Source organism: Cnephaeus nilssonii, assembly GCF_951640355.1.
Source record: "Cnephaeus nilssonii genome assembly, chromosome: 6".
NCBI classification, from domain to species: Eukaryota; Metazoa; Chordata; class Mammalia; order Chiroptera; family Vespertilionidae; genus Cnephaeus; species Cnephaeus nilssonii.
This window is the reverse complement of record NC_137077.1, coordinates 5,916,210-5,940,190: the sequence shown is the minus strand read 5'-3', so window position 1 is coordinate 5,940,190 and position 23,981 is coordinate 5,916,210. Positions and strand designations below refer to the sequence as shown.

Here is a 23,981-nt window from a genome sequence, read left to right as displayed (position 1 = left end):
AACTCATACGGCCCTAGGAGGTGCTTCCTAACATGATGTCAGGTCGGTTAATAAAGCCGCCCCACTTTCTCCTGCCAATCCCTGAGCCCAGAATCACTGGGGCAGGGCCTGCTCAGGCCCCACCTCTCACCACAGCTGGGTTTTAGCTGAGAGGCCTGGGTTTCTAAAGCAGGAGTAAGTCTTTGAGGCATTGTTTTGGCCAAGAATTCATTCTAATTTCCCAAAAGAGATTCCCTGCAATGGCCAGATAAAAACCATGTATTCTCCACACACACACACACACACACACACACACACACACACCCCAAAAAAACACAAGAAAACACATATTACGTTAGTCCTGGGCATAATTTATTTTTTGCATAGGTATAAATTAGAATCCGGAGATAAAAAAAGTAAGAACCCAACAGTGCAGCATTTGTGACAGAAGAGCGGGGCAGAGGTGAGCAGGGCCAGCGCTGGAGGAGCACGGGAGGGCCTGGGCCTGGCCTTCAGCCCAGCTCCGCCCGGGAGGCTTGGCCCTCCGGAGGGCGCCTGCCTGCATGGCAGCCCCTCTTGACATCCGGGTTACAAGGAACTGAAATCACCCAGCACCCCACAGAACGGGACTAGGAATCAAGCCCTTAGCTTTTCAGTTAAAAAACGACCTTGAAAAGTGTTCACGTAGTAACAGCAGGGCCAGCCGAGTCCAAAAACCCTGCCCTCCCATCCCCACCCCCCATAGAAAAAGCCAGAAAGGAAGCGACTGAGCAAGAGCTGGAAGAGCCCTGAGGGGGTGCTGAGGGTGAGGGACCCTTACCCAGGGGCCTGGTTGAGATGGGGCACAAGTCAGACAGTCCTCCCACCATGATACCCTGAATATCACCATCGTCACTGGGCCACCAGGGGAGCCTGGGAGTCCTCTGCCTGCACCCTTCTAGCTAACCCCAGACGCACAGCCTCAGAGGGCAGGTCTGGGCTCCCTGCACCCTGGGGGATGTGGCAACTTGCTAAGGACAGGCAGGCCCCATCCCAGCAAAGATGAGCAGAAACAACTAGCGTCCCCAGCAGAGGGGACCCTACAGGGCTGGCCTGGGCCGCCCCGAGGCTCACAGGAGCAGACCTAGGGTACAAGAAGCCCCACGGCCCACCTCACGCCAGGACACACAGTGTATAGAAGCCCTTGGAGGACCCTGTGGGCCACGCTCCCCTGGGCCGATGGAACTGGCTTCTGCAGGAGCCCAGCCGCCACTCCCAGGAGCTTCCTGCCTACAGCCCATCCCAACCTGAACTGCGAGCACCCTCCTCCCATGGGGCCTCACTTCCCTGCCCCAAGCCCTAGCTGTGCCCCCGTGGCTCCGGCATGTGCATCATTCACACACCACACACCTCCCAACAGAGCTTCCTGGGTGCCAGCCCCTCCACCGTGGGCAAGGGGCAGTCAGTCAGGTCTTGCCCACGGCTGCTGGACACGTCCACTCGTCACCGCTCCTGCCTCTCAGTCCCACATGATATGCTACATATATACACCCTCCCAGGAGGGGAAGCAGACCCCGTGCCTGGTATGAGAACGAAGGATGGAAAGACACTGGAGCCAGCGGAGCCCCTGGAGCTGCCGCTGCTGGGCAAGCCCGGCACACTCTGTGTCCACTGGGCCAAGGGTTCTTGCTCCTGGAAGTCAGTGCGCTGATCAAGCATGTGGGGGAAGTGCAGGGGTGCTGCTCCCCGACTCCCAGAGAAGGGGGCGTGGCTGGCCTCCCCGCTGCTGGCAGCAGTGCCGGGAGGCCTAGTGGGCGGGCTCCCCATGCACCCTGAAGCGGTAGATGCAGGTGTACTCGGGGTGGCCCCAGTTAGTCAGGATCCGCAGCTCCACCACCTGGTATGTGGCCATTTTGGGGTCCTGGATGTAGAAGGAAGAGGGTAAGAGTGTCGGAGAGCCCTCAGCCCTCACTGGCAGCAGGCAGGCGGGGAGGTGCCACCCCTCGGGCCAGGCCCCCGGCCCTGGGGCCTCTGAGCGGCCTGGACTCCACAGCTCCTGTCTTCAGACCCTGCAGGAGTGTCCCGCTGGTGGGCCCAGGGGCTCCAGGGCTCCAGAGGTCCTCCTGGGGCCACCCGCCGGGGCCACAGAAGAATGGCCTTGTGGCTGAGCACCGGCCAATTCATCCCACACTGACAGCCCGCAGGAGCGCTTGGTCACGGCAGCACTGCCTTCACGGAGTTTGCTGCTCTGTGTCGATGTTGGAAAAGAATCCCTTTTCTTTGAATTAAGCAGAATTTCTTTTCTTTCTCAAGTTGCCATCAGGCCTCTGTCCTCTATGCTCAAAAAGCCAGTTTCTGAGCCAGCTTTCGATGCCCCGGCACAGTGTCTCCTGCTCTTCCTCTCCCCTCCAGCCTCCTGTCCTCCACCCGCTCCTAAAGGCACAGTCTACACACACCCTGAGAAACCCCGGCTACTCCCATGGCTTCGTGATGGCCTGGAGCTCACGCTCGGTCTATGTCAGGCCTGGTGACAGCTCCACGGACCGTCTGACAGGTGCCTCAAACTCGGTGGCCAAGCCTGCCCCCGTCTGCATTAGCCTCCTGGCTGCCCTCTCCACCTTCCCCTTCCCTGTTGTGTCCACCACCTCTCCACTCTCCGGGTGAACACCTGATCGTCAATTCTGGCTTGCTTTCCTACAGCCACTTCCCGACCGTCTCCCTGGCTCCAGGCTTGTCCCCCTTGGACTCACCATGCACACGGCCACAGTGATATTATGCTGCACATCATATTGTCACCTCTTCTGCCTAAAACACAGCACTGCCCACCCCCTTCCACCAACCCTGAGGGCTGAAACTCTTCGGCCTGGTGTCCAGCTCTCTTCCTGCCACTGTCCCTTCACCTCGCACCCCCGCCCTCACACTAGTGGACTCCAATCCTCACCCCCGGTGGAGGCTGCAGGGTCCCGGGCCCCTGGAATCAACAGCCCCAAGGAATCAACCTCCTGGGGAGCCTGGGGCTCTGCATTCTGGGAAGTCACTGAGACAGCTGTCCTGTTCCATGCCTTGGGCTGCGGGAGGGCGGGCGCTGTGGTTTCCTAACTGAACCCTGGGGTCTGGCGCAGGGTGGTGGGTAGGGAAGTGAGTATGCCACCTCTGCTGGCACCACAGAATCCTGTACCTGAAAATAAAATGTCTGAATGGGCTCCCCGTCCTGGTTGTAGGTGAACTGGCCAAGGAGCGTCCCCTCCTGCTTCAGGTCTTCATCAAACCCCTGCGAAGAGCACAGGATGAGGGAGGAGCCTGCTCTTGGACACGCGCCTCCTCTGTCACCCCAATCACTCCCTCCCTGTGCCCACCGTCCCCTCCCCCCCTGGTGGACCGCAGGGGATCTGAGCACCGGGAACAGGGCTGCTGTGGGGTCTGTGACCGACAAGTCACTTTGCTCCTGGGGCCTCTGTTTTTTCCTCCGAAGCCTGAGACAACTGGGATCCAAGTCCCATTTCCCACCCTGGCACCATCTCTTCCAGATCTGCTCCCCGCCCCCAGCCAAAGAACGACCCCCAACTTTATCCTCAGTAGAGACCCCCAGGTCCTCCCGCAGCTCTCCTCGGGCCCACACAGTGGGATACTCACAAAGACAGCAAAGTCCTTGGGGGCACTGGAGATGGTGCTGTTGGGTGACAAGGACTTGGGCACATGCTCTAAGGTGACAGCCGTGGGGCGGATGCGGGCAGAAAGGCGGACCACGGCAAAGCCCTGGGGCCCCTGGAAGGCCCAGCAGTTGCCTGGGTGCACATCTGGCTGGAAGGGAAGAGCGGGTCAGGGCAGGGCGGGGGACAGAGCCGCCCCGAGTGCAGCTCTGCCTGACCTGGGGTGGGACAGCCGCCCAGCTGCACAGGAGACTGCGCAGGACCCTGCTGCCCCCGCCTGGTGCCCACCTGGAGGATGACGCGGGGCGACTGGGAGTGGTACCACAGGGGGATGCCGAAGAGGCTGAGGAGGGCCGTCTTGGTCTCATAGGTCTCGGAACATCGGGTGCTGATCACACTGGCCCCTGACCCAGGAAAGAAAGAGGTGTGGGGGCCTGGGGCCGGGGGGGCAGGGGAGGGAGACCAGACAACCAGCTCAGCAGCCAGAAGGACCCCGGCTGAAAGGGCTGAGGCAGCCCGAGGGGGGACCACTACTGCCGTGTCCTCTCTGGGGATGGAGGGCAGAGGCCCAGGCCCGGTCTGTACCCCCAACCCAGACCACAGGGCAGCTGTCAACAGCCTCATCCCAGCCAAGGATGGCGCCCGGCACGTCGCGGGCCTTTGTGGTGAGTTCTGGGTTGGGTGACTTCTGATAAGCCCTGCTTGCCTAGCACACGGCTGCTCCGGCAGGTGCCAGAGGCCAGTGCGGGGACCAGGCTCGGCTGCGGAAGGAGCGCGCGCACACACCTCCGGACTCCAGCGCGTAGTCCACCATCCCGATGCGGTCCTCACTGTAGCGCTTCAGGGCCTGGTTCACGATGCGGTGCACCTCCTAAAACGGGCGCCAGAGCAGGGGTGGCGGGAGGCAGCCTCGGCCGCCCTCGGACCTCCCCTGCCGGGCCCTTCTGTGCTTGCCCCACGCTGGTCCAGCCACACGTGCCACCCAGGCATAGTCCACCCTCCCGGACCCGCCCCACAGCAACCACTGCGCCTCCTGCAGGGCCCGCACCAGGGAGGTGGCAGTGGGGGACGTGCGGGTCTGTGGCTCCGGGGAGGAAAGCAGTGTGTATACATAAGTGGGAGTCCCGGGGCATAATTTCTCACCTCCTCTGTCACCCCTATCGCGCCTTCCTTCTGCAGCCTCAGCCCCAGGCTGGCCACCGCCTCCCTCGCCGACTTGCCCTGCATCTCGGCCACGTGGCTGAGGATCTTGCCCTCCAGCTCCTGCAGCCGAGCCTGCATCTCCTCTCGCTGAAGGATCCCCGTGCGGGCGCCCCCACCTTGGAGGAGGAACTGACTGACCCAGGCGGGGAACTGGGACTCCACCTAGGGACCGAAAAGAGGTCTCACTCTGGGAAGCCGGCAGGGCGGAGTCTGGTGGGGAGAGAGCAGGGAGGGGGTGCAGGCCTGTGAGGGAGGGCCAGCATGTGCCTGCTCGGGCCACACAGATGGGAGGGTCATGAATGACCCATCCCTGTCTCCCAACCCAGGAAGACAACATCTGTGTCAAGTCCAGGGCCAGGGCTCGGGGGACTAAGGCTGCAGGGGCAGGAAACTGCCCGCTACAGACGCCAAGGACAGAGGGCCTCAGAGGGCGGGTGCTCGGCGGGGACCGGACGGCTCGGACTCACGTCATCCCGCACGGCCTGGAGCTGCTGCGGCAGGAGGCCCACTTGGTCCGCCACGGAGCTCTGCTTCAGGGCCAGGGCCGCCAGCTCCTGGCGCAGGCCTGCCAGCTGGCCCTCCAGCCGCCCCAGCTCCTTCATGGAGTTCTCCCGGAAGGCCTCCTGCGTCATCCTAGTCCCAGAGAGAGGAGAGAGCCTTGGACGCTGGGGAACAAGAGGACCCCTCCCTGGCTCCTATGTGTGCGTGCCCACGCACCCAGGTGATGCAGGCCTGCTCGTGGAGATCCTGGCTGTGAGCACAGCGCCAGGTTTGCCTGACCCGCGAGCTCATTCCTCCCCGCCCCCTCTCAGCTCAGATCCATTGTTCACTCGGCCTCTGCCGCTCGCTCCCCCGTGCGCAGATGTCCAGGGCAGGGGAGGCAGCGTGTGAGGGTGTGCAGAGATGGTGTCTACATGAACCCACCAATCCCAGTTCTCCTGCAGGGCCCACCCCAGCCTCCACTGCACCTCCAGCACAGCCTAGAAGCACGGGGTCCTGAGCTGGCTTTCAGCCATCCCGCTCTCTGCTTAAAACAGTCAGATCTCGGCTCTGGGGCGCTGCTCCCCAGTCCGGCCTGGGGCGGGAGGCCGAGGGCGGGGGGAGGGGCAGGCCATTACCTGTGCCACTCGGACTGCAGCTGCTGGAGTCGGCCCTCAGACTCCTGTTGCAGGCACAGGGAGGAACGCAAGCGATGTCAGGCTCAGAGCAATTGCCCTTCAGGATCTGTCCCTTTGGGGTGTCTCTGCCTAACCACTTCCCTCCCCGGTCTCCCAGCTGCTCCAGCAAATGTCACACTGCCTCCGGGTCAAGGTCCCGGGCGAGTCTCCCCGTATCTGGAGCGCTTAGGCATGTCTACACCACGCATTCGTTCAGCATGCTAGACCCAGCACCACGGCCCCTGGACTGTGCCCCTTCCTGTCCCCCGCGGGCTCCCAGCGTGTCCCCGAGACATTCCAGCCCAGGTGGGTTCAACGGTCAGGGCCCATGGGGGCCCCAGTGCCCCAGCCCACCTGGGAGGCGCGGACAATCTTCCGGAAGAGGTCTTCTGCGTCCTGCTGGTGTTCTGCTCGCAGGGAGACCAGCTCTTCCTGTGGGCACAGCGGGAGGGCGGGTCTCAGGGAGCTGCGCTCAGAGGGCCCCTGGCCCCAGTGAGAGGGGTGACTGCAATCCAGTCCAGGCCTATGTGATGGCACCCTTCACTCCGGCCTCTCTGCCACGTGCTTCCTGGAAGCGTGAAGCCGCCCCTCGATCTTCACTGCACACCCACGGGTGCCAGGCACTGTGATCTATGTGCCCCCAGCCGAGCGGGGGCGTGGGTGCAGGTAGGAGAGCGTCCATGTGAGAGAGGAGAGAACTAAGACTGCCTCTCGCACGTCAGGGTGTGCAGGGTCTCCCCCTCCACCCGCACGCCCACGGTGTCACCCCCGCGCGGCACTCAGCTCTAGCCCGAGACCACAGCGCCTCCCGCACCTGGATCCGGGCGGCGGTGTCCCTGCGGAAGTCCTCCTTCAGGGCGGCCTCTCGGCGGCTCACCAGCCCCTCCAGGAGCTCCAGCGTGTCCTCCTGGCTCAGGCCGCGGCCACTGCCCTCGCCAGCAGCCCCCTGCCGCAGCTCCAGGCGTTCCAGGCGCATGGCCTCCTTCTGCCACGCGGAGGAAAACTCGGCGGCAAGGGCTTCCAGGCGGCGCTCCAGGGAATGTACCCGGGACAGAATGCGCTGCTCAGCCTGCAGGGCAGAGGGAACAGCAGAGGTGAGGCCGGCCACAACAGTGCCCCCTGGAGGAACGGGAAGGAGTCTCAGACGCGCCCAGATGTGAACACCTGCTGGGTCCCAGGCGCTCAGGCCAGTCTCTGCCCCACGGGTGGCGAGTCCTGCAGCAGCCAAATGGGTTCGGGGGGTGCGGTGACAGCGAAGCACAGGGTACGGGACACACAGCGGCTGGAGGGGTCTGATCCCCAAGGAGGAGTGCACGTGGGACAGGAGATGGGGACACAGTGCCCTCCCCGAGAGGGTCCGAATGGATGGCCACAGGGGCTGGTGAACCCACCCCCCACCCCTCTCACGGTGCACGTGTGCCAGAGAGCGTGGGGCTAATAGGCTCAGCTGACTGTCAGTAGCTCCCACTTCCCCCATCGGTGACTGCGGCTAAGAGACCACGCCATCTGAAAAGGCTCTTTTCCTCTGGAACTGGATGCCCCACAGAGAAGACAGAACACAAGTCATTTGGACGTGAGGGTGGCATTTGATAGCGTGCCATGAATTTTGAGAACCTTGTTGGCTTCACCATGAAAATCTTTGCCAAGAGAAAGCGTAAACACAGCCTGTCGACTACCAAACGGCAAGGCCACTGGGTACAAAGGTCAAGTCTGATTTTCAAAAATTCCATTTCTTGGCATGACTCAAAAAGCAAACAAACAGTAAAAAGTCATGCTCGTAACCTCTGCCCCTCCACCAGTGCCCGCACCACCCCGTCCCAAACGAGGCAACTATTTTTATTGGTGTCTTTATGCAAATGTAACTTTTTCTTTTCTTTCTTTTTTTTTTTTTATAAAAAAAAGGTGGTTCTGAAATTGAATCATATTTAATGTCTTTACTAATGATTAAAAAAGGAAGTTTTATAAATGCCAGAATGTCATCAAATTAAATTCAGCAAGATACAAGCAAAGTTAAATAACTATAATAGTTTTAATTTTTCATTGTGGCCCTCAGGACCTGCGCACACAGTCTGGTTATTTGTGCACTTCACACACACACACACACACACAGACTGCAGGCTCTTTGAGGGACACCTGGGCCTGTCTCACCTGCCCCTGGCAGGTTGCAGGAGTGGCCCCTGTCCTCCCTGCCGGCAGGTGCACCTGTGGGGCGTGGCCTGGCAGGTGCCCCATGGAGAGGCGGAGCCTGTCTCCTGCTTGAATCTAGACTGGCTCTGCGGTTTGCTGAGGCCAACACAATGTGGAGGATGCTAGTTCCAACCGAGGCCTCCGAGGGCCTGGCCTGATTCTGCTCTTCGGAACCCTGCACGGCTGCTGAGAACACAACCGGGCGAGCCTGTTGGACAACAAAGGCGCAGGGACCCCGCCCGCCCCGCTGGCCCAGCAGCCAGCCGCAGACACTCGGGAGCCCAGCCGAGGCCAGCCTGTCCTTGCTCGGAGCAGCAGGGCCAGCCAGCGGACCCGCAGACGCACAGCGAATCTAACGCTTGTACTTTAAGGCACTAATCTTAGGGGTGGTTTATCTGTGCTGATAGATAACTGACCAGGATATCACCTTATTCATAGAAGTGCTCAGTAAATACAGGATGGGGCAAAAGGAGGTTTACAGTGGTGAGTACGCGAAACAATTTATTTTTGTATTACTTATTAATTATTGTATTATTATTTTTAAATATATTTTGTTGATTTCTTATAGAGAGGAAGGGAGAGGCATAGAGAGTTAGAAACATTGATGAGAGAGAAACATCGACCAGCCGCCTCCTGCACACCCCCTACTGGGGATGTGCCCGCAAGCCAGGTACATGCCCTTGACCAGAATCAAACCCGGGACCCTTCAGTCCGCAGGCCGACGCTCTAGCCACTGAGCCAAACTGGTTAGGGCTATTGTATTATTTTCATATGAACAACTGTGAACCTGCTTTTGCCCACCCTGTACTTGTGAAATTGTGTGGGAAGGAATACAGCAATAAGACGACTTGTCTGATTCCGTTTCCTCTGTTTTCTGTGCTCAGGATGGTGGGAACTGTGGGGCAGTTCTGAGTGACAGCTGAGCAGACTGCCTCCCAATACGTCCACTCCGAATGGTAGAGAAAGGGGTGCCCGGGGGAGGGGCAGTGTCCCAGCTAGGGTGGCACCACTCTCAGCCATGTGTGCCAGGTCCAGGTGGGCCAGTCTAAGTGCAGGGAAACCAGCGGCGAACAGCGGCGGCGGGAGCCTGCGCGCTCAGACACTCACCTGGAAATGTGGGGAGGAGTCCCTGGGCTCCCACACCTCATGCTGCTGGCCGCTGCCCCGCGCTGCCCACCAGGAAACCAAGGTGGGGTGGACTGTGTGCAGGCCGTAGGGGTAGAAATTCCAGGCACCTGGACACAGGGGAGAGGCTGGTTACCTGGCGGGGGCCGTGAGCGCGAAGGCGCACACGCTGGGGCTTCCACCTACTCAGTGTCGGCTATCCGCTATCCGTAGCTGGTCTTATCCTTGCGAGCCATATTGGCTGCGGAGTCTCCATCCAGCAGATGCCACACCTGTCACTCATCGGCCGGGAAGCACGTGACCACCCGGCTTTGAGTCAGGCCCTCTGGACACGCCCTCACGCTCTGCACTCCCAGCAGGCTCCTGGGCCCGCCCTCTGCCCTTCAGACTCGCACTGTGCATCTCCTGGGGATGCGTCAGGAAGACATCGCCAGCTCCACAGGGTGAGGGGGAAGCGCAAAGTAAACGGAGTTACCTCCTGGGACAGTGCTCCCTGAACAAACGCTGCACAACTACACAGGGTGCTATTACTTTAAGGGCGATGCCGTTCCCAGTGGATATGAACAAGCTGTTCTTGTAACAGGAAACGAAAAGGAAATGGAACACTTGGGAAAAGGTTCTACCCTGGTATTGGTAAAAGAAATACAAGCTGAATAGATGCTCAACCTATAAAACCAACTCTTTAAAAAACAAAACAAAACATGATCTTTCATTGTAAATTGGTACAGTCATTAAAACTGAGCCTGGGGGCCATGGAGGCAACCCGTGGAATTGTGAAACTCACGTGAAACTGTCAAATGAAAAGTTGACACACGTGTGTGTGTGTGTGTGTGTGTGTGTGTGTCTGTGTGGTTCCCATGACAGAGACTGGGACAACCTCATGATGACAGGCACCTGCTGTAAAAGGCGCACTTACTTCTCTTTACTGCTTCATTGTTTTGATCTTAAAGATAGCTGACGATTGAACTTAATCTTGGAATAAAAATTCACTCACCCAGACTATGTCCTGATTTGGAATGGAGGGAATTGACCACTAATAATAATGGCACTGAAGTCCCTGATTTTCACCCCAATATTCCTGTACTAGGCCATGTCTGGGCCCTGGTGGCTCCAGGGCTCCTGTTGACAGGCCCGGCAGTCCAGTGTAGCTACCCCAACTGAGGACGAGATCAGCGGGTGGGGGCATTTCCCCTTTCACCCACTGGACACCCTGAGAACGCAGCAGCGTCGGTCAGCAGAGGACCCAGGAGAGCCAGACAGGCGTGGCCTGGGGCTCTGGGCGCAGGTGTCCGGGCCCGGTCCGACCCACTCGTCCTGCCTCCCTTTTCTAGCCGGTGATCACCATCCCTCTAGATTTCAGTTCTGCTCAGCCCTGCCTCCGCCCACAGTGCCCTGCGCTGCTGGCTCCGCAGCCCCATTTCGGCAGCTGCTGTCCTACCGTCTCCTGTGACGGCGGGTCAGCTCACCGTAGGTCAGGCCGGTCAGGAGCAGCAGCAGCAAGAGGAACCACAGGAACGTCTTCAGGGATGAGAAGCGCCTGGACCAGGGGTGGGTGGGGCGGGCAGGGAAGGCGGACACGTCAGAGGCTCAGGGCCTCTCGGTCCCCCCGGAGTCCCTGGAGATTGTTTTCTGAGTGCTAACGTAACGGGGACAATGATGGCCCTGTGAGTTTTACTGATGTTATTAAAAATAAGTAGTGGAGTCTTTAAAAAAAAACACACTAGAATTTTCATATACAGAGGTCCTCTATGCAAGCAAACAGAAAAAAGTATGGAACTCCTTAAACAACATTTTCTTTTTAGAAAAATGGGAACACTTTTCTCGGTGCCATGAATCCATCCTCGCCCCTCTTCTCAGCATAGCTGGCCCCACTCCAACCAGGATACAGCCAGAGCCACCCTGACTTCCGGCCTCGACCTCTTCCTCTGCCAATGGGCCCGTTCCCAAAGCCCGGCACGAACCCACAGCCTCAGGCAGCCCTGGAGTCGAGGCGGGACCTGGGGTCCAGGCCGTCACGGGCCGGAGGGAGACTGACTGCTGGGCCAGAGCCCAAGGCCCCCCCAGCAGGAAGGGCCCGGCTGGTCTGAGACTCAGCCTGGGACTTCCTGACTCACTGTCCAGGAGGAGTCTCGCTCACCTGGTTAAAACGAAGACGTCGAGGAGGGAGGCAGCCGTCGTCAGGCGGTACCAGGTGGTGCCGACCCACCAGTAGAGGAGTCCGAAGAGCCGGCCTGAAGAGGGGCCATCAGGCCTAAGTGCCGCCCTGAGGGGCGGGGCCTGCAGAGCACCCCTCTCCCCCACTGCGGTTCTCCTGCCTCACCCCACCCCCGCCGGGCACCTCTGTCCCGTCCTCTGGCCACCAGTCCCCCTAACCTCCCCTTCCCCCACCCACTCCACCAACGGCCTGCACCACAGCCGCTCCTGCCCTTCCGACCGCGAGGATGTTCCCACGGCTCCGGGCCCCTGTGATTATTCCAGAAAGAGCTTCCCGATGGTCCTAAGCCCCTCTGTGTGGGCCGGACACCGGCGGAGAGATGGGCGAGAAGGGGCTGCTGCAGGGAACGGAGACGATCGATCGTGCACAGAACAGCCAGCACCCACCTGGGAAGGTGACCACCGTCCAGAAGAAGGAGCCTGCCCGAGAGACCGCGCCCCTCAGCCGGGAGCCTGCGCCCTGCCGGGCCGCCTCCGAGTACCCTGCAGGGAGGGAGCGGCTCCGTCTGTCCTCTCTCAGGAGAGCCTGGGGCGGGCACTGCCCGCCTCGGTCTTCTCCCTTAGACGGTGCACTGGGACCCGCACCACTCCCCACATTCCCAGTGCCACACCGTTGGCCAGTACGCGTCTGCTGACGGAGCTTTCGACGGGTTTCTGACACTTCACTTCCCCTGAGCTCCCTGCCTGCCCCCCTCCCCTCACCCACTGCTCAGAACCAGACCCAGGGGTCAGGCACCTCCTCAGCGTGAAGCCTGTTTGCTGGAAGTGAGCAAACAATGGAGTTGACCTTGACCGTAGGCCTAGTGGGGCAGGGACGGCCCATGGTGCTGAGGGACACCCCAGGCTGGGGTTCAGGGTGCTACAGGCACGGGAGGGACGCCAGAGGATCCGCAGAGGCGCCTGTCCACCAGGCTCCCTCAAGCTGTCAGGGAGCCCGGGGGTCTGTCCGAGGCTGAGTGTCACCTACCTACGTAGTCATCCTCGGAGGAGTAGCCGGAGGAGGACCCCGGGAAGTCCTCGGAGAGCTTGGCCCCCACCAGCCCGTTGATTTTGCTGCTCTCGGTGTCCCCTGTGCCTCTCCTCCTCCTCACCCGCAGGTCCTCGCCTGAGGAGGGAAGAAGGCGGGGTTCTCAGGGCACAGAGATGCCGAGGAGGGTACCCCGGGGGGCCCTGTGGGGAGCCCCTGGTGGACTCTGTCCTTGGCCTCTCCCGGGAGGGTGAGCCGGGCCCAGCCCCTCTGTCTCCTGGGCTCGGAGCCGCTACGTGGCTACTTCATCATCTGCAGGGACCTGGGAGGTGACACCTGGGAGCCCCCCCTGGCCCCGCAGGGTCAGGAACCCTGGGTGAGGGAGCCGGCTCTTGGGACCTTGTCTGAGAGGAGGCAGAGCCCAGGAGAAAGGTTCCACTCACTCCAATAGGGGTCACCGTGCAGCTGGTCATCGAGGATGGAGCTCCTGGCCAGCGAGGCGGCCCGGGGGCTGCCGTAGTAGGACTCCCTGACCACGGACTCGCTGTAGTAGGTGTGTGTGTCCGAGGGGCCCAGCTGGGGCGCTGGGGAGGGGCGCTTCGTGCTGCTGGATTTCCTCTTCACGGTCCTGAGGTGTCAGCAGGAGGGGGAGAGGAAGGTGAGCCAGGTCGGGACTAGGACAGGAAGCCAGGCTCTGCACTCCTGTAGTGAGTGGGTTGGCCTTGTTGCTAGGCAACTAACAGCCCCGGGGCTTCAGACGGGCAGAGCACAGGTAGCTCCTCCGCTCCCATTATCTCCTCATCTCACCAGCAGGGAGATGGTCAAGGTGATGAGATTCAAATCTAGGTCTCTAACTTCAAAGCCAGGCTTTTTTTCTCACGCTTCTTAATGATTAGTAATTTGTACAACCCACTGAAAACCCAGACTAGCCCAACTGGCCTCCAGGAGCCTCAGGGGCTGCTCTGAGGGCTCATGTCTGCGAGGGGGGCAGGGTGAGGGGGGCAGGATGAGGGGGGCACCTGCCTCACTCATCTCCTGGTGCCCTGGGACCCCCTCCTCTCCTCGGAGGCGTGGCTGGCCCTCCGGAGGCCCGAGGCCCGGCACGCGGTGAGACACACGAGTGCAGGTCCGGGGGCCGTGATGGGGGGGGGGGGGGCCTGCCCCTCACAGCAGAAGGGGTTCCTGTGAGCCAGCTGGTGGTGCGGGTTTCCGGCCTGGCTTTTTCTTGAAGCTGCCTCTCCCCACTTCCTGTTCTCTGAGCACAAGGCCACAGCCTGGCTCACAGGAGGGGGAAGTGGTACTCATCCTGGCCTCCTCATAGGAGTGGGTGTCCCTGGACTGGACATGGGCGTCTTATCTCTGCCCATGAAGGTCACGACAGGGAGAGGCCGTGCAGGGATGCCCAGCCCGCTGCTCTGTGCTGCAGCACGATCCACGGGGTGGGGGTGGGGGTAAGTGTGGGGGTGGGGTGGCAATCCCCTACCGGAAAGGACTGTCCTTAAACAGGGTGCTCTGGCTCCCCGCCACTGAGCTCCCGCCACTGCTGCTGCCGCCGTCATCGTCCGCCTGGGAGTAGCGCGTGAGGCGCTGGCTTCGACGAGACATGATGAGGTGGGATGGGGACCCTTCCCCTAAAGAGAGTCTTGGGAGAGAAAGGAGGGCAGGTGAGGCTTGGGGCTGTGGTAGACTCTACCTGGCGGAGGAGAGACCAGGCATTTTCTCCTTCAAAACAGCCTGCGATGTGGGAGACAGCCCCCCACCCCCACCCCCACCCCTGCTGCGGCCCGCACCTGCCCTGGGCTCACTCAGTGCCCGGCAGCCTCTTTCCACAGGTTTGCTAATTTTCGGTTTATCTGTCACTGAGCTCCGGGAGAGCCAGAACTGGCCTTCCGCAGCCTCTGGCCTGAGGCACACGCAAGGCACACAGGAGATGCTGAATGAAGGCCTTGATCACCGCCGCCCGGCACAGCCCCGCCCGCCTGGCTCCACTGCACTGCCCTCTCCCCAGAGCAGGGTCCACTCTCATCCTAGCCGTTTCCCTGGGGGGACACGCTTTCCTTTTCTTTCCTGTAGCTCTGCTCACTGACCAGGGCCCCAGTCACACTGTGACGCCAGGACCCTTTCCCTGGCCAGCCCCCTGCAACTCTAACACGGGTTGTACGCTGTGTCCCCTCGGCTAGTTACTGCCCCGCCGCATCAGGACATCTCGTTGTCATGGTGATGATAAAACACTTAGTAAAAGCCTCCTAGGTACCTGGCTCCTACAAACCCATTTCTGATCCTGCAAGCAAGGGAGACATCATTAGTCCCATCGTGCAGCGGAGGAGCCTGGGACACCGCTGATGGGTGACTTGCCCACAGCCACCCAGCCCCTGCGTGACTGAGCCGGGTTTTGAGCTCAGATCTGACATGTGACAGGGCTGGCTCTTTCCACCCCACCGGAAGGGTTCAGGTTGTTTCAGGAGTGTGCTGTGTGGCCCCAACTAGAGTCTCCATAGCCTCAGATATGTTCAGAACAGGCTGCAGATAAAGTTGTTACACAACAGATATTTGCTAACTAACAAACGGGCCGTGGAGCAGCGGTGTGGGAACACAGGGGCGGACACCAGGGCTCTGGAACTGCTGAGGCCAAGGAGGTCCGGGGGAAAGGCCCGCTCTGCGCTGGCCGGTCTGGCTCAGTGGAAGGAGTGTCGGCCTGCGGACTGGAGGGTCCCGGGTTCCATCCCGGTCACAGGCATGTACCTCGGATGCAGGCTCCGGCCCTGGATGGAGCATGTGCGAAGGCAACCATTTGATGTGCCCCTCTCACATGGATGTTTCTGTCTCTCTCCCTTCCACTCTCGCTAAAAATCAATGGAAAATATCCTCAGTGAGGATTAACAACAACAAAACAAAAGAGAACAAATGTGAGCTCTCTTTAAAAAAAAACACAAAAAACCCACGTGTGGTCCTGCCACCCGAGGACTAATAAGCTCCAGAAACCCAAATTCAAAATCTCGGGTGACAACGTGAGGTGTCACCGTCCACACGCCGCCTCTGCCAGCCCATGTGACAGTCACAGCGACCTCGGCCCACTCGAGAGGTCCTTGTCCTTGACACCTGCTATCACTTCTAAGACGCCTGGTTGATGTGTAAATGACTAGTTCTCCCTAACACATCCGACTCAGGCTATGGAAACCAGAAGGTCTGGTTAGTCCAGCTGGCGGATTCTAGAAAGTTCTCTTCTGAAAAACAAGCAGCCTCACGTCTTGTCTCACTGGCGTCTTCTGGGGTGGGACGTTCACCTGACATCTCCCTCCGGCTCTAGCCGGGCTTGGTAAAGGGCTGATGGTAGTAGCCGAAGCAGGAAGTGGGCCTGGGTTCTGGTCTATATTCCACTCCTTATATGGTGACTCCCTCCCCTACCGCCCTCCCCACCTGAGGCTCCAGCTGCCCACACAGCCCCTCCTCTCAACTCCCGCCCCGCAGAGTGGAGGCCTCCACTGTGGGACAGAAACAAAGCAACGTGTTTACACAATACTGAGGGCCTGGGCGGCCAGAACATACATATTCATATGGACATGGAGGGCGGGGGGGTGTGCTGAGAACTGTCAGTCCTTCAGCCTCCCCGAGGGGCCTGCCGTTCCTGGGGCCCGCTGGGATCTCAAAACAGTTTGCAATTGAATTTGGGTTTCACAAGAGGAAAAAGGTCAAGGCTTCCTCCTCCGAAACAAAACAGGAGATAAGCCTAGAAGCTCAAGTCTTTTGCATAGGAGAGTAGACAACGCCCCCAACACCGATCAGTTAAGAAACCTGCAACTAAAACATGCCTCCCCACTTCTGAGCTGAGCCACATCCTTTTCTCCTCGCCACCTTCCTCCATGCCCATCACAGACTTGTAGGACACTATCTGCCCCGTGTCCAGACTGAACGCAGATCTTGGGTACCTCCCGCGGGCCATTTCCACGCGGGGCACTCCCCACTGCGTTTCCTCCCTCCCGGGGCCCAAAACGCTCCCGGTGCGAACTCCCCTCCCTCCCAGAACCCGCAGCGATGTTTACAACCGCACGCCGCCCCTGCTGCTCCGCTCCCAGTCGCACTCCCGCCCCCTCCTTGTTTGGGTTCTTTTTAGAACTCGACCAAACGGGCCTGCTCCTATTCCCAGTTGTGAAAGGCAGAGGCAGGAACTGCCTGTCCCTGGAAGCGGCCCGCCTGGCACGAGAACATGGGCACTGCCCGGGGCTGGCTGGAGGCAGCCGGGTCTCCACTCTCCTCCTCCCGGAGGTTCTGCCCCGGGAAGTCCCGCCTGGAGACATCCGCCCTCGGGGGGACCAGCGGGCGGCCAGCCCTGGGGGCGGGGGCCCGCCGCGGTGAGTCAGGGCGGCCCGCTGGCCTGGGCACGGCGCGGCCCCTCCCGACCGGCCCAGGGGCGTGCGCCGGGCGGGGCTGGAGCCGGGCCCAGCCTGGCCCGGAGGAGAAGCAGGCCAGCAGCTCGGCCATGGCCGGAGCGGCCCAGGGATGACCCGGGGTCAGGCGGGGCCCGGCGCCCGCGGGGAGGCGGACAGGGCCGGCCGCCACCCTCGCCCCGCGCGTCTGCCCGCCAGGGGCCCACGGCCGGCTGTTACCTGCTGTTCCGCGCGGGGCCGGGCGTGCGAGGCCCGCGCTGCCGCCCGGGCGCGCCCCCTTCGCGTCGGGATCCCGGGACGGCTCTCGGTGCGGGGCCCGGGCGCAGGGAGCGGCGGCGCGGAAGGAGGTCGGCGGACGGGAGCTGCGGACAATGCGGCCCGCGCACAACTGCGCGGCGCGAGTGGGGCCGGGCGGTGCGCGCGTGGCCGAGTGTGTATGTGTGCGCCTGTCTGTCAACCCTGACAGGCCGCCGCCCATTGGCCAGGCCCCGCCCGCTGCCCCGCCCACCGCCGCCGCCCATTGGGCGGTTTGAACACAAAGGCCCCGCTGGCCCCGCCCGCCGCGTGGGCCCCGCGGGCCGGGCGCGCCCAGTGAGGAGTCCGCGCGTGGGAGACGCGGGCGCGAGGGCGACGTCTGGGCGCCGAGGACTCAGCTGCAGGCGGCGGTGGCGGTCGGCTGGGTGTCGCTGCGCACTTGACTCCGGCCCAGTGGGTCACAACCCGAGGGCTCCCTCGCGCGCTGCACACCTCGCGTGGCCTCCTGGCCGCGGCCTCCCAGCGCCCCGCCAGCGGACTCGACAAGGCGGGAATGCCAGCCGATTATAGGCATGGGTGCTGGGGGCACAGCCTCCGGGGGATGGCCCGAGGGCGTGGGGAGCAGACTCTCGCCTACTGGAGTGAGTAGTGAGCTCCCCGCGAACTCTCAACAATTATCCAAGGCGCCTGCGTAATTGTCCTCCTAGCCAGGCCTTTCTACACCCATTTTACAGATAAGGAAACTGGCTCATAGAGGTGTTCAGTGATTTGCTTCCAGTCACACATCGAGATTAGAAGGTTCTCTTCACATCCAAGCCCGCGTTTTCCATTCTAGGTTGATTGGGGGATTCAGACATGGCAGGAGGCTCTGCCATTGCCCAATCTGTCCCCAGGGCCCCCTAGTCTCACTGCGGAAGCTTCTCTCCGTTTTGAGGAGGGAGCTGGTGCTAGGAGGCAGGCTGCCTGAGAGGAGCGTGGATAGATGCCAACTGGGGAAAGGCTGCCTGCGCCCGCCGGGGGGGGGGGGGGGGGGGCGGTCTTGTGCCCTGGGTCCCCACAGACTCAGCCTGGGAGGAGTCGCTTCCTCTCTGCAAGCTCTTTAGGGGAAGGCGGAACAGGCTGTCGCTATTTCACTTTAAAGTGCCAAGAGGAAGAGGCGAGAGATGACAAAATCACCGGACAGGACCGGGGGTACTCCATAGGGCATTGAGGACATTTGAAGCCCTTGTACTGATTACGTACAAAAACCGACCTTCCGCCCGCCCTTGGCCTGCACTGCCCCACCTGGAAAATAGGGGTCTCACCTGTACGTAGGGCATCTTGAAGACAATGGTGCTGGCCTGGGTTAGACGGAGAGCTCCCTGAGGCCAAGGGCTGGCTCTGTCGGACCCAGCACAGCGCCTGGCTCGTGTCTGAGTACCTGCTGGGAAGTCAGATTTAGGGGCAGCGTCCAGGAAGGGCAGGGCTCTCCCTTGACCGTCTCCTCGCCAGGGCGCTTCACTCCCCTTCTGTCCTCGCCGATTCCAGTGGAGTTTCAGATCCCACCATCTCCCTCGCAGAGCCTGCGCCCCTCCTCCCCCAGGGTCCTGGCCCAACAACCACCCTCCCAGGATGTGCCGTTTGTGAAGCGGGAGGCCATGTGCCTTCCACTGGTCCAGGCAAGGGCGTGGCCACAGGCCGGTGGGAGGCAGGCCCTTCGCACGCTGCGTGCCTCCATGCATGGGCCCCGAAGACACCAGGTCCCAATCCCTGGCGCCTGTGAACATGGCCACACGTGGAAAGTCTTGGCAGATTCAGTTAGACGAAGAATTTTGAGATGCAGACATTATCCTGGATTACCAGGGCGCGCCCTCCATGCAATCACAAGTCCTTTTAGGAGAGGAGGAGAGGAGGAGAGGGCAGTGTGCCACCGCGGGAGAGACGGAGAATGTGGTCACAGACCAGGAACGCTGGCCGCCACCAGGAGCTGGGAGAGAGATGGATGCTCCCCGAGAGCCTCCAGAGGGAGCACGGCTCTGCCGACAGCTTGCTTTCTGCCCAATGGTTTTGATGTTGGACTTGCGGCCGTCTGAACAGCGAGAGAGTAAGTTTCTTTAGAGGAAGAGAGAGGGATAGAGAGTTAGAAACATCGATCAGCTGCCTCTTGCACACCCCCTACTGGGGATGTGCCCGCAACCAAGGTACATGCCCTTGACCGGAATCGAACCTGGGACCCTTGAGTCCGCAGGCCGATGCTCTATCCACTGAGCCAAACCGGTTTCGGCAAGAGAGAGTAAGTTTCTGTTGCTGTCCGTCACCACGCACGTGGTAATTTGCTACAGCAGCTACAGGAGAGGAAAAGGACCTGGGAGATGCTTGTTTAAGGCTCCATGACACACAGGCCCTCCCTCGGTCCTGGCTGTCCTCACGGACACTGCATCAGACTGGTGAGACCACACACATCCCTGTCTCCCACCTCTCCCCCTCCTCCCTCATCTCCCTGCCATCTGCTCGCTCAGCATCTCCGCCCTTCCGGGTTCCCTCGGCCTGGCCGCCATTCCTTTGGCTGCTCTTCCCCCAGCCCACTCTTCTCTTTCACTGCGCCATGTTTGCTCCTTCTTCCATCACCGTCCTTCCCTCCACAGGGGCAGGTGGGGTGGCGGCTCTGCCCCACCTGGAACAGGGTCGTGGTGGCTGACGGGGCAGCCACCTCAGCGGGGCCACGTTAGGATTTTCTTCATTGCTGGACACTTTTGCCTTAGTGGCCCCTGTTAGGTCGAGGCAGGGGGGAAAGACCACAGCCCTGCAAGCATCCACAAGGTAGATGGTGACAAAGATAACTGGCGCCTTCCCAGACCCTTGCCAGCCTTCCCAGACCCCTGCCCGAGGCAGGAATTCCACACCTCTCATGCCCTCCACCCTCCCCTCACTAAACAGCTGTATAAAGGAAGTACCTAAGCCCCGTTTTGGCGCGAACTCCCCTGGCCCACTCTCGGACCGGTGAGTTTCGCCTGGGAGCGCAAGATTAAAACCTCCCCCCTTTCCATGGCCTGGACTCTGTGTCTTGTTTCCTGTGTTGCAAACCTTTCAGCCCCTTCCTTCATAAAAATTTTTTTAAAAACTATATTTTATGACCACATTGGTAGGAAGATGGCTGTAGTCTAGGCTTCATTCATTGTAATAATTCATTATCAGGATATTTAATGTTCCTTCTGAGTTTAAAAGATGAAAACATTTCGGTGTGCCCCCAAAGCACCCTGGACGCCGTGTCTGCCCTGTTTCGCAGAGAGGGTGGCCCGGCCCTCCCTCTGCCTTCAGCGGCGGCGGCGGCAGGCCGTCCCGGGTCAGTGGCTGTGTGACCAGCGAGGAGGACGCGGCATCTGTAGCCCTGGCTCCAGGCCAGGGGCAGCGCCTGCTCGTGAGCCGGGCCAGCACCGCACCTCTCAGCCCTGTCCCATCCGGACCATGTGAGTGACAACAGCTGTCCTGTCTGCCGTGTGGCCCTGGGCCTGTTTCCTCCTGTGTGAGGGCAGGTGACAGGGCATCGGGAGGAGGGGGAGGGCGTTGGGCCTGGTCTGTCCTGGGCTCCTAGTCAAGCCAGGTGTCTCCTCTGTGCTTCCAGAGACCAGGGTGTCCCCATGGCACCCCCACGTGGTGGTGGAATGACCCGTGTACCTGCCTGCCTCCCCCATGGACCCGGACACGTGGGCCGGGCACTGGTCCGAGGGGGTCCTCAGTGCCTGTGTCAAATGACCACACGAGTGAGGACACTGCCAGCTCCCTGCAGCCAAGGCCACCGCCACGCCCTCCTCCCCGCCGTCAGCGTGTTGGCGTCTGTCATTAGACCATCACAGCGGAGAATCCTTGGTGGGGGCCGGGGGTGGGGGCCTTTAATACCAAGCTTCCTGGCTGAGGAACAGGTTTGGCAGCTATGGAGAGGCAGTAATCTCAGGGGATCGGGTGCACCCCCCCCCCCCCCCGCAACCTCGGGCTGTTTCTCTGCCTCCGTGGGCATGTGCTGTGGGCCCTGCCCAGCCCGGCGGCGCTCTTTCATCTGCAGGCTCAGAGCGGGCACGGGTGGCAAGCGCAGGTAAGCCCCATTTATGGAGGAAGTCCAGTCCCAGGAGGGGCAGCGCTGGGTCCAGGCACTACGTGGGCCCGCCAGGGTCAGGGACAGACCGTGCACACTCCTGGTCAGGCTCTCAGGGGTGCCTGTGCCTCCGACATCTCTGCTCCCCACACCTACTGCAGTGCCGCTCCCCATGCACCAACGAACTGCCTGACGAGCTCCCAGTCTTCAACGGCCCATCCTCGTGGCCTGGAATCCCTTTCCCCGTTTCGCTCGGCTGCTGACATTCTAAGAACGTTCAAGGATGAGCTCAGATTTCCCTGCCCCTAAGTATCCGAGGCAGAAGGAATGGCTCTCGCATCGTGTCCCCATGTCCTGAGTGCCGCTCTATCCACACACACTACCCCTGCCCAGCCTCCACTTCCCCACCCGCGCCATGGGGACAGTAATTGCAGCCCTTCCCGGCCGTGGAGACAGATGAGGTGGTGAGACGGGAGCTCTCCGGGGCCTGGGGGAAGGTGCGGCACGAGGCGCACAGAGGCGGCCAGTCCCCCGGCAGAGTCAGTGTTGGTGTGGCCACATGCCTTTCCCACGCAGGGGCCTCCTCACTCAGCACCCAGCTATCAGCACTGCAGCCTCATGGGAAGAGTGTTCCATCGTGAGTCACTCAGCGCGATCCCCAGAGAGGGTGCAGGGGTGGGGGGAGTCGGGGTGACAGTTGATGGCACACACCTGGGGCGGGCAGGACTTCCAGGCTAAATGTGCTCATCGGCTCAGCTCAGCCCCACCGGCCGGGGAGCCCCTCCCGCAGCGCCTCTGAGGGCCGGGGCCGTGCACCTGGGCATCGGCTCCAGCAGGGCCCTGCCTCTAGCCAGGGCCCCCCGGGGCTCAGAGACAGGCTGAAGGGCCTGGTGGCTGAAGGGCCTGGTGGTCAGGAACTGTGGGCTCCAGAGGGTTGCCTTCTTGATGCTGAAAGGTGGGAACGTGGGTGGCATCAGCGAGGCGTGGCCTGGGGCTGCCCCCTTCATCCCCCTGGCCCAAGAGAGGACTCCCCTCTTGCCGCTGGGATGTGTGTACACGTGTGTGTGTGCATGTATGTACATGCCTGTGTGTGTACAGCACAGACAGAGGATTTGGGCTGCCATTGGGAGTGACATGACCTTGGGCACGCTGCAGAGGGCTCCTCCGGCCACAGCAGGGGTTGAGCGAGCTGCCTCACGGTCCCCACCAAAGCCCAGGCCGGCTCAGCCCTCCCACTGGCGTGGCCCTCCCTGAACCCGGCCAGCCCCCAGGACACGCCCTGGCTCCACACCCAGCCCAGGGGCTGCCGCAGGGGCCGGGGCAGCTCTGTAGGGGTGTGTGTGTGCGCGCGTGTGTGTAGGTGTGTGTATATGTGTGTGTAGGTGTGTGTGTGTGTAGGTGTGTGTATTGTGATATGTGTGTGATATGTTTGTGTGTGTATGTGTGTGTGATATGTGTGTTGTGTGTGTAGGTGTGTGTATTGTGATATGTGTGTGATATGTTTGTGTGTGTATGTGTGTGTGTGTGTGTGTGTGTGTGTGAGTGATGCCTGCTCTAACCGTCCCTCCTCCTCTCCTGCTGGCTGCCTGCACACTCTCCTGCCACACAGGCTCCAGGGGCCTCAGGTCGCCATCCTTTCTCCTTTCTGTCTGGAGTGTTCCAAACTCTCGTTTTCTCCCCACATCCCTGGCCTGCCCTCCACTCCTCTGCTCGGTTACCCCATCCTCCTGGGTTTGATTCTCAACAGCTTTGCTCTTGGGGCCAAGGGGCTGTGGTTATTCGTAATTGAGGCAATTTCTCCGTCTTCCTCTTCCGGCCTCGGCCCAGCCCACAGCTCCCACCTCAGATCCTTCAGAGCCAGGTCCCTGCCTCCACCGCACGCCCCACCGCGGCCCTAACCGCCAGCCTCCCTCCCACTCCTCAGAGCCGCGCCCCTTCTGCCTCCCTTTCTAGGATTAAACACTTCCCTTTGGGACCCCCCCCCCTCCCCGCTTCGGGGTCCATCTCCTCCTGCCGGGCAGTCTGCCTTGAGCCCTCTCCCGTCGTCCTCCTCGGCAAGCCCTGGTTCCACAACGGACTCTGGAGCTTTTCTGGGAGCTCGGGAGGGGGCAGGGGGGGGCGCAGGGGAGGAGGAGTGGGTGGTGGCCTGCTGAGGAGCTGGGTCCTGAGCACCTGGACCTCCATCCTCACGGCAGCCCTGCGAGGCGGGGACTGCTGAGCAGGCAAAGTCACTGGAGGGGACATGGGGCTCAGAGTGCAAAGTGGAGGTGCAGGACCATAACTTCAGTGAGGGTGGGGACCTGCTGCCCCAGTACGCACACAGGCAGAGCACGCAGTAGGTGCTCAATACGTTTGCTAATGAAGAGCAGAAGGAAGTCAGGTCTGACAGACTCAAAGCCCCCACACCTTTTCCCACTTGGGCCTGATGAACCTGAGAGGTGGCCTATGGTCTGCTGGGCCTGAGAGGAGCAAGGTGCAGGCAGAGCCCTCAGCGCCCTCCAGCAGGCCCTGGCCAAAGCAGTTGCTGGTGAGCCATGTTATACCCACATATGGCCACAAGAGGTCGCCCCACGCCACCAGTCAGGAGGAGACGGGCCGCCTAGTGGTAGAGCAAGGATCTATAGCAGGATGCGGGGAGCGGGGTTGGAGGATTGTACCATGTGCAGGGGTGGCTGAAAGGTGCACCACAAGGAGGGCCCTTGGGTCAGCGGAGATGTGCCCAGAGAGTGGGTGGCTGGTCTCCGCACACAGCCAGCCTGGGGCAGAGCTGACAGGTTCCCTCCCAGGTCCTCACCTCATGCGTTTGAGGGA

At 61.2% G+C, this 23,981-nt stretch overlaps 1 protein-coding gene across 1 annotated transcript; it reads right to left on the bottom strand.

Annotated features, from left to right (window-relative positions):
- Positions 1-335: 335 nt before the first annotated feature.
- SUN2 (Sad1 and UNC84 domain containing 2) lies at positions 336-17,327 on the bottom strand. The gene is made up of 18 exons (XM_079774590.1): positions 17,066-17,327; positions 13,945-14,103; positions 12,905-13,089; positions 12,462-12,599; positions 11,882-11,977; positions 11,418-11,511; positions 10,747-10,817; positions 9,263-9,390; positions 6,783-7,037; positions 6,323-6,400; positions 5,930-5,973; positions 5,279-5,444; positions 4,752-4,973; positions 4,395-4,479; positions 3,897-4,012; positions 3,592-3,759; positions 3,137-3,229; positions 336-1,879 (listed from the first exon to the last, which is right to left on the bottom strand). The coding sequence occupies exons 2-18, from the start codon at positions 14,064-14,066 to the stop codon at positions 1,766-1,768; spliced, it is 2,175 nt and encodes a 724-aa protein (XP_079630716.1). The 5' UTR covers positions 14,067-14,103; positions 17,066-17,327; the 3' UTR covers positions 336-1,765.
- Between the last annotated feature and the right edge of the window lie 6,654 nt (positions 17,328-23,981).

Coding starts and splice junctions, on each gene's coding strand:
- SUN2 (XM_079774590.1), bottom strand. CDS start 14,066: ATGTCTCGTCGAAGCCAGCGCCTCACGCGCTACTCCCAGGCGGACGAT. Junction 13,090..13,944: donor TTTAAGGACAGTCCTTTCCG/GTAGGGGATTGC, acceptor CTGACACCTCAG/GACCGTGAAGAGGAAATCCA. Junction 10,818..11,417: donor GACGTCTTCGTTTTAACCAG/GTGAGCGAGACT, acceptor CCCCTGGTCCAG/GCGCTTCTCATCCCTGAAGA.